Raw genomic sequence first — 10,365 nt, forward strand, 5'->3', positions numbered from 1 at the left:
GTTGGAAAGTTTGGACAAATGTTCCTTCTATCTCATGGTGTTGACTTACAGCGTGTCTGATATTTGTTACATTGGGGTACATTTGATCGGCTGAAAGGAACTGTTACTGTTGATACCCTGCTTGCTTTGCTGGAAGGCTTCATCACTAGAAGTATGGCCAGTGTGTGAACTAAAGGCTATGAAACGAGGCTGGAGCAGAGCGATAATGCTACTGATAGTGTCACTCATGCCTTACCTCTCCCTCACTTTCTCTCTAGGCCTATAATCTCTGTTTCCCCCTATAACCTCCTCTCTATTTCAAAGTAAAAAAAAAACTGCCTTCAGTGGTCAGATCTATCTGATGCTATCTTTTTTTTTTCACTGGGTTTAATGTAAGCAGATTCCCAATCAGCCAGGATGAATCCAATCAAGGCGAAGGGGGAGGCACAACAATCTAGGGCACTTTTCCCAATGACTGCTGCAGGCCAGGAGATTAGAGGACGGAGAGGGAGAGGAGGGGGGTAGAATTCCAGTGTTTGTACCATGAAGAAGAAGCCTTTCATTCAGAGATGCAACACTAAATCACACATGCATTCATCACCTTCACCTCCATTTGTCTAACACCCCTCCCACCACCACCACAACTCCTCATAGATACAGAAATGCAAATTGCCCTCCTCCTTCCTATTCACTTTTTTATTATTATTTCTACCATATGGATGCAGTGTTTCTTAAAATCAGCATGACTACTGGTTGATTTATCCTCAAACTTTTCTCCGTCCCTCCCTCCCCCACATCTCTTCATCCTCTTCTCCTCCAATGTGACGGCTCTCCTTCCCCTCTTCTCTTTCCTATTTCCAAAGCTTAACTTCATTGTCTCAAGCTCCACTACGCTTTCATCTTAAGACAAAGATTTATGTAAATCTTTGGGCCGGGCGTTAATGCGGAGCGCCATGTGAGAAATAGCATCCCTAAATCGTGGCATTGTTGTTGAAAATGACAAGGCAGGCCCGTTAATCCTACAATGCGATCATCCAAATGTGTCATAATGCCTTGTGTAGGCAGGCAAATCTGAATATCAAAAAGACGCCACGCACCTCTTATACCTTCAGTATTTCCATTGCTAACACACTACTTCCCTCTATCTTCTTCCTTCTCTCTGCCTCCTTTTAAAGAACTTGCCCTACTTGTCACTTAAAAAGGAATAAAACATACAAAATGCCATAATCTCAAATTTGTTGCAGAGCAGAAATCACTGTTGCATTTAGCTTTCACTTTATTGTTTGCTTGTTTTCTCCCACATATGAAAGCTTTGATTCATTCTGATAATAACAAACTACATCTGTATAATTGTCTAAGTGGCTGCAATTGTGAATTGAAATAAATCGATGGCTTATGCTTTGTCACCATGATGTATTTATTTCAGAAACAGAGTCTTTGTGGCGGAACAATGTGAAGATCCAAAGGGAAATAAAGGATCGAGCCCAGTCACTGCATGTATGAAGCATTTAGCTAACAATCAGTTACCTTGTATTCCTTTATTTAGGATCTGAAGAAGATGCAGTGCTGGTTCTTCCTCTTATTTGTGTGCAGTGCTGCACTCTGGGATCAAATTGAGCCCAATAAAAGTCTGATGAGGATTCATTTGCTGGGGAAAATTGACAGAGGTAGTAAGGCAAAGATTGAGGGGCTGCCTTTTTGAAAAGAGCCATGAAACAGGCATGCCAATCAATTGGGCAGGGACAAGGCTGGTGAATGATAATGTTAATAATTGCCAGCCACGTCGAGGGACCCCTCCTTGATTGGCTGTGAAACATCTGCTGTAATTAAATGCCCCAGCCCAAGCCCAAGCCCATCCCATTCCTACCAGCTTTACCTCTTGACACACCTCCTTGTCTGACCCCAGGTCCTCCAAAATCTCTCCGCCTACCTCCTTCATTCCTCTGTCATCCAGTTGGGGAGGAGTCCCACAGGGGGATTTTGTCAGGGAGAATAGCAGCGTTGATCTTGAAGGCTTAAGACCCTACTGTACCTGTCAACTGTGTGGCTTTGGCGCTGACGACCAAAGGCTTAAGTCATTTGAAGTTGCCTCTTTTTTTAATGAGGAGGAGAGGAGGTGCAGCGAGCGCTGACAGCCAGTCAGGGTCTTGAAATAATTCCATACCTCTGAATAACCAGAGGTGTCTGTTTAACTAATCTAATCCACACACACACACACACACACACACACACACACACACACACACACACACACACACTTTTAAGGTAGTGGAAATAAAAGCAAGTTGCAGGGCTAATAATGAGGAATTGGTGGCAGAGAGGACATCCTCGTCCTGTCACAACGCAGACTGCAGTTCTACACTGCGATGTGGATTGACTACACAAATCAAATGAACAAAGACGCATCTTAATTAAAATCTGTCATCAAGAAATCATCTTTTATGTTAACATGATACTGAACGCTTGGATCCAAAAGGACATCAACTAGGACTGCAAACATTGATTATTTTTATTCTGCATTCATTTGCTAATTATTATATTATGTTTAAAAAATGTCATAATATAGTGAAAAATGCAAACATTCAGTCTATTGAGGAATGCTAAAAACCAGACCTCTAATATAATCAGGGATGTTTTGTTTGAAAAGATAAAATTGATTGAAAAGATTCATTACCAAAATAGTTCCATTTAGTCAGTTAACAATATAATTATGTATTTCAAAGCTCCGAGATTTGTTTGGAAGTGTTGTTTGACCTGTAATACAAATCTGTCCATGATTCATCATTTGAGCCATTTGAACATAAATTACTTGTAATTTTTAATCTCTTTTTTCAGCGAGGCTTCACTCATAGCTTTCTCAATTTCTCCCCCTCTTATTGGATCTCATTAGTTCGCTCTCACTTTCTTTCTCTTGGTTGGGATAATCCCCCCTGTAGGGGACTTCAAAGTGCAGGCCGGCCAGGGAAAAGCATTAATTACCCATTTGCCTTGAAACTCAAGCCAAATCACAACTCGCCCCATTCCGGCCGACTCCGCACTCGAGCCTTACTCGGCCTAATTGTATGTCTGGATTTCTTTTTCTTTTTTCTCCTCCACTGTGGAAATGGAAAGATCAACTTAAATAAAAAATAAGGAAGAAAATCCTGAAACGTTGAAGCAGGTGATGAGGGAGTTAATGACCTTATTTTTGCCTCCACATGTGTTCTTTTCTAAAGAAGACAGTGAAATCCACTGATGCAAAGAATTATCTAGAGACGCACAGCTCCCAGTGTAGAATTTTCACTGTGAGTGCCGTGCAGAGTTTTTTATTATATAAAACAATAACCATAAACCATCTCTTGTGTTTTAAGAGAAGCCAGCTGACCAAACACTTTTTCTGTGTCTTTTAAACATGGATTATGATTGTGTTCACAGTGATTTTAAATTAGCTGAATAAATTGTGTTTTGCCTGAGGGTTTAAGGTTGAATTATGAACACCTGAAATGAATGAAGTTGTACTTCCTCTATATGTATTACCTTCATTCCAATAAAGTGTGGCCAATAAGATAACAGGAAATTCTTCTTTTTTATGTGTAATTGTGGATGTCCAAAAGAAAATAGTATCATGTTAGTATTGTCATTTAGAGTTGGTAAAGAAATAATTATGATGTATTCATGTTTACTATACGTATGAATAGAATGAAGTGGACTTTTAAAAGATTATGGCTTCACATTTAATTATAGGGCTGAAAGGTAATTAAAATATACATAATATACATATGACAAACGTGTTATGATAACACAATATTGATACACTATAATTATATCTTGTTAATGACTGCACTTTCAAATGTTGTGTCTGAAGTGGAGCATTAGAAATATTTTCATTGAAAGTTTCAGATGTTTCATGATGCTGAAAGGGGAATTAAAACATAGCGTAAGGTGAACATATATTTCTAAAAGTATTTTGTTAATAACTACTCTGCAGAGTTAGCTTGTGATATGCTAAAATGTATTGTACTGGTTCAATTTTAAATTTTAAAATGAACAACAGGCTTAAAAATATTTCAGATTTAATTATAGACAGGGAACTCAAATAATGTACTTATATATGTATGTCTAATTATATAATTTTATTAATTATGTATGTATTAATATATATATACACCATCAGTAGTTGGACTGTATGCACCATAACTTCACACTTTAAAAAAAGGAGAAGTAGACAGTGGGAGTCTGAATGTCATGTTTACTGTAACCAATGGCATCTACTGGCCACACCTCAGTGACATCATAGAGAACACAAGCCGCAGCCTATAAGAGTCAGTTCATGTATTTAAATCAAATGACATCACAAACAGCATTACATCCCTACTCCAAGAAAAGCCCAGCCCCCCTCCCCTCTGCATTATTCAACAATAGTACATATCAAAAAGAACAAGTTCATCCCGATGCTGCTTTTTGTTTGTATTATTGATTATGAATAAAAACACGAGGAGATCTAAAGCAAAGTATCATGGAATATGGAATTGACTTCATTTTGATTGGAGGGACCTGTTGGGAGAGCCAATAAAAATAGAAGGAATCAGGAAGTGTCTGACACTGAAAGTCTGCTGTCAGAGGAAAAGGATGAGATGTGCTCATGATGAAAGGTGCTGCTTATTCACTGTGATTCAGGCTTTTATCACCAACTATTCTCTGTGACACATTCAAATAATGGAATATATACAACTTATCAACTCATCATCATTCATCATCTCAGCACTTCTTTGATTACTGTTCATATGTTTGGTGTGTGTTATGGTCAGCGCCAGCAGCAGTAAATGGGTTTGCAGGAGCATACTAAATTATGGTTAAAACCTTCAACACAATTTGAAGTGCTTGAAAATATTTTAGGTTGTTGTTGATCCGAGTGTTTCCACCGTCCCTTGCCGTCCAACTAGCTCAAAGAACAAAATGAGACAAACAGCCAGAGGATGAAGAATTGTAACAGCTTGTATTTGTGCTCTGTTCTCATGCCGAGAAATATCAACGGGGGAGGCATGTGCCTGAAAACTCACATGGAGGTCACAAAGGTCAAACAGAATAACCCCCCCAACCCCACCCCCAGACACAGGAAGTCACCCAGTGCCAGTTAGAAATTACAAACAAATATAAAAAAAATAAAAATTAAAAATTAAAAAAAAGTCAAACTAAATAAAAACAGCATAGTCATAGAAAAATATGTACAACCAATGGAGCGATAAACAAAACATCTTGTCATTTGTCACTTAAAGGCCGTGGAACAACCTTTTTATCCCCCTTTATACAATGTGATTCATTACAACAGTACAAATTCATCAGGTTATTCGTCCTGCCCCATGAGGAAAAATACATCGTGGCAGCCTGTGAGTTGTGTCTTGTCATTGGAATGAAGTCACCCTCCCCCTGTACCCGATATAAGAGCAAGACGTTTCAGGTACTCAGAGTACCCTATTCACAAAAGGATGCACATAGCCTACAAGTTAAAAAAAGACAAGCTCCTTAGGAAAGACAGCAAGTGCCTACACATGTATTTCAAACCATCCATGAAGAATAATTCATTCCAGAAGAAGAAAAATAGATACAAGTCAGGATTCTCAGTGTGTTTTTCCTGAAAAGCAGAACCAGTTCTGTTGTTTCTAATGGAGAAAATCTCCATCTGCTAATGGAGCACCCATCTACCCACCCCCACCCCGAAAACCAGTCATCCCACCACCAAATCCAAGTTTGTTACAGCTCAATCATTTTTTAATTTGTTTATTTTTTATTTTCATTACACCCAAGGCAGAATAAAAGTTACTAAAACTGAAGAGTTTTACAGTTACAGTGACAAAAACAGTTTAAGGGACCCACAATTTAAATTTGACTGCAAAATATAAAATAAAAAACAAACTTTTTCTATTTTTGTAAAATGCCCAGGCATTCTTCAATATTACAAATACTGGTATACTTTTACAGTAAACAAGAAAAATGTAATATATATTCATATATATTTATATATATATACTAAAACCCCATCACCAAAAAAAGAATTACAAATTTAAAATTTTAAAATGAAAGAAAAGAAACAATATACACATCGCCACAAAGGCATTCAGAGAAATTTCAGAAGCAAACTGGAAAAAAAAATACTCATTTGTTTAAAACACACATACACACAAATATTTTTTCACCCTTGTACTTGTTTCAATACTGTAAACTTATTTTAAGACAGAGTGCACTAAATTCTTTTTTTTAGTTTCTGCATTTCCTGATTTTTGTCGAGTCTCTTCCTTGACGTTTTGTGTGGCTGTTGTCCACTCCTGGAATTTTCTGTTCAGGACTCTTGTCCTGTGAGTGAGGAATTTGATATATATTTATATATAGGTTTGTGCCTTTATATGTACATATGCATACATATATACACACACAGACACATTGATATTGTGCTGGGTACTCCTAAACCTAAACTCAGCATTGTTTCTTTGTATGTTTATTTGTATTCATTTATATAATTCTGTTGAAATATCAAATTACACATTCAAGTTAACACAATTTTACATTTTCTTCTTTGTTCAATTGTATGCTTCTTAAAAAGTGTTGCATTTGTCTGAGACAATAAATAGGAAGATCATTATTCAAGGCACGCTCATGTCAAATTGAATGGCAGTACAAAAACTGTCCCAAACAAATTATTTGTTCTTTTGAAATGTTACAGTGCCATCATTGTGAAAGCCTCAGCATTAGGAGATCCCAAGCTCTAGACCCTTTAGTACCTTTTCAGTCCAGCTCTTGTGTCAGATGGAAAAAGTGTTGGTCTGCTGTTAAGAGCTCTGAGTTTTTATATTGACAGCATTCAAATCAGATCTGATTTAAAAATGTAAAAAGTGCCACTATGGAAAATCTTGGATTATGATATTTTCTAAAAGCAAAGGGGCATGGAGCAAACTGTTTGTCTTACTATTAGTTTACTATTTCAGCACACACATTTTTTTTCCCTCTTCTACTCAAAACTGTCCCACAACTAACAGTGAAACTTTGAAGGATTCCTATTCCTGGAGAGGTGACTTTATTAATCAGATCATAACTATTATACTATAACAATAAACGTATGAACTTACTGTACCACTTTTTAACAAATTGTAAGATATTTCTGCACAAAGAATGCATAGGGATGTTGATTTTTATACATTTTGAGCATAAAATCTGAGAATTAAATTTTCTGCAGGTGAATCTAATTACAGTATTGGAATCTGCCCTGTAAGAACACACATTTAACCCTCTCTAAACTAATTCATGTTAGAAACACAAGCAGTGACTTCAAATATAAATGAGTATAATAACTTTGAAATGAGTATAAAGCTTGGACATGAACCTGGTTAGGGGGGCAGAGGGCAGCTGTAGAGGATACAACTGTCCCTAATTATTTGAACATATGATGAAATGGAAAAGCTTCTGGAAAGAGGAATGAATGGCTAAATAAATAAAAAGAAGTAGTATAGCTCACCCTGAGATGTCCCTGTGCTCACTCACTTGTCTTGATCTTTCTATCTCTATGCATACTCATCTTGCATAACTTCATGCTCACTTTACTTCTAATAAATAATATAGCCTAGATTATATGGCTTCATGCAAAATAGAATACATGGCAGTATGAATGTAAGTAAGTAGAGTTGGGGTGTAGAAAGCAAAAGATGGTTGTCATAGCGTTGTCTGGGCTTGGTACTATGTACCATTCAGCAGCTGCCTTATCTAGAATCTGTTTCTTCTGGCTGGTAATGATGTTCTCAGGAGGAGACAGGGTTTATAAACCTTGGGATCCTCTTTGATTTTAGATTTACTGTCAAATATGACACTCAGTGCTACATATCCAATTATATTGACATGTTTTAGAGTCCGTTCATGCTACAATGCCAAAGGATTGTTGTCCGCATATCGTCATCACACAAAATAATTCTAGCATTCTCAGTTAACACCACTTTCAAATTGAAGATTAAATTCAGCTTCTCTTCAAGAAATCAAACATTTAGCTTAATATACAATTTCCTACAAGCAGCGGCCAAAAAAGATTACTTAAAATGGACTTTTATCTTTCTAAAAAACTCTCAGGATATCATGTGGGTTTTTAAAAACAGTAACACAAAAATCAAAGTAAAACAAATTTTAAAAAATGCCTAAATAAAAATGTACCTGCACATGCCAAAATACAAAATCCAATAAATACAGAAATTATTGCACAGTTAAAGGCTCCACATATGTTATAACTCAACTGACTGTTTAAAAAGGAACCCCAAATGAGGCAGTTTAGACAGCTTCAATTGGTGTTAAGATATCTGTTTTCTTTTTCTTTTTTTTTCTTTTTTTTTCTCAGTTGGCAGTTTCTTAAAAACACAAAATTAACCCAAAATCAATATCTCAGAAAAAGATTATCCAGCTACCCCATTTTGTTTTTGTTTTTTTTAAGTCAAATGGTGGCGCAGAGTACTGAAATGGAGAACCTAGTTTAGGTTCTCTCTGCTTGTTCAATTTTGACCTCATTGGTCATTAAATGTTCTCCATGCCACTTTTTCATATGTTTCTCTAGAGTGCTGTACACGCTGAAGGGCATTTGGCAAATGTCACAGCGGTAGACTTCCTTACCAAGCTGGCCATGTGTCTTCATGTGGCGTGTGAGCTTGGAGCTCTGGGCACAGGCATAGTTGCACAGCTCACACTTGTAGGGCCTCTCGCCAGTGTGGCTGCGCCGGTGCACCGTCAGATTGCTACAGTTCTTGAACACCTTGCCGCAGAATTCACAGGTGTCACACCTCCTGCTGTCCTTGGAGCTGGGTCGGCCAGGACCCGGGCCTCCACCCAGATGAGGTGTGCTGCCTCCACTGGCGGTGCCACTGCGGCCCGACATACCGCCATCCAGCAGATCACCCGGAGGTGTTGAGAACCGCAGACTGCCATTCTCAGATGAGTGCTCAGAGGAGGTGGCAAAGGGCGATTGTCTGGAGTCAGTGAAGCCTAGGAAAGGGTCTTTGATGAAGTGACGTGAGGCAGCATAGCCCACCAACCACTGAGAGTAGACATTCTCAGAGGGGATGTGGGGTGCCGGGGGAATGTCCAAGTCCTTCTCAATCTTGATCCTCTTATTTGAGGAGTTGGACAGGCTGGGGCTGGTAATGGGGGTTGGCTTACGGGGAAACAGGCCTGAGAAAGAGTTGCCGGAGCCACAGTTCCGGCCATTAAGAGTTGTCCTCTCATCCTGCTGGTGGTCCATCTCCCCAGCTACTGAGTCTTCATCTCCCGTGTCCCGCTGGCCATCCAAGCACCTCTTAGAGAAGGGCATCCTTTTACGATTGTCAACTATCAAATTATTGTACTGCTGTATAGAATTGAGCCCCCCACTTTCCACCATCTTCTCAAGGTTAAATGATGACTTCTCCTCTGAGGGCGGTTTAGAACCATTCTCCCTGTTCCGGTAGAACTCAGACTCCATGCTGAAGTTGGATTCGGGTCGACTCTCATTCTCAAGTTCTTCTTCTTCCTCCTCCTCTTCTTCCTCCTCATTACCTTCCCCCTGGAAGTCCCCATCACGATTCTTCATGCCCTCACCTGTGACATCACTGGTGCCTGGCTCTGGAGAGCTTGTAGTGGACAGTCCATCATCTGAGCGCCCCGTCAGTGATCCAGCTTTGTGCATGTGGGTCTTCATGTGGCGCTTCAGCTTACTTGCCTGAGAGCAGGCGTGGTCACATAGCTGGCACTTGTATGGTTTTTCTCCAGTATGGCTGCGCCGATGCACCACCAAGTTGCTCTGAAACTTGAAGGTTTTACCACAGAACTCACAGGACTTGATTTTGTTCTGTGTCTGGGGAGGGGTGGTGCTGTTCGGGGGCATTGGTGGTAAAGGGGGGGTGCTCAGAAAAGGTGATTTGTGCCCAGGTTGAAAGGGGTTGGGGTTTAGTAGTCGGTGCATAGGGTTGGCCCTGCTGGGTGACAACGGTGGTGTGGTGCTGTTGGTGTTTCCTGCCAACTCACGTAACCGCCTTGAGAAGTCCATGGATTGGGATTCCATGGCCATGGGTGTTAACCGCATCACCCTCTCAAAGGCACTGGGGTGCTGGGATATGAGGCCCATTTCCTCTGCACTAAGGCGTTCCAGCCGATGGGGGTCCAGGTGGTGGCGGGGAGGCGGGCTGACAAATGGAGGTGTGTTGGGGAGGCGGTTCTCCATGAACCCTGGGGGAGGCAGGGGGCCCGTCATCCTTAGGAGGTGGAAGGGGTTGTTGTCCCCAAGAAAGTTGGTAAGGGGTGACTGCGGGATAGAGTCGTTGCCCATGGGTGGAGGCATAGTGATGCGTGGAGTGAGGGCTGTGCTGGAAGGGTTGGACTCCAGGTATATTCGAATGCCATGGGTGT

General features: G+C 40.0%; 1 protein-coding gene across 2 annotated transcripts in view; it reads right to left on the reverse strand.

The window, feature by feature from the left end:
- Positions 1-4,935: 4,935 nt before the first annotated feature.
- The window catches only part of bcl11ba (BCL11 transcription factor B a), a 43,941-nt gene continuing 38,511 nt past the window's right edge, over positions 4,936-10,365 (reverse strand). The window contains exons 3-4 of one of the 2 annotated variants that reach the window (XM_019263046.2): positions 8,599-10,365; positions 4,936-6,309 (exon numbers count right to left, since the gene is read on the reverse strand). The exon at positions 8,599-10,365 is cut by the window's right edge and continues 87 nt beyond it. In XM_019263046.2, coding sequence (XP_019118591.1) covers positions 6,296-6,309; positions 8,599-10,365 — 1,781 coding nt within the window. In that variant the 3' untranslated portion in view covers positions 4,936-6,295. The other variant, XM_010752043.3, reaches the window with a different exon arrangement.

The sequence above is a fragment of the Larimichthys crocea genome, unplaced genomic scaffold, assembly GCF_000972845.2.
Source record: "Larimichthys crocea isolate SSNF unplaced genomic scaffold, L_crocea_2.0 scaffold172, whole genome shotgun sequence".
NCBI lineage: Eukaryota > Metazoa > Chordata > Actinopteri > Sciaenidae > Larimichthys > Larimichthys crocea.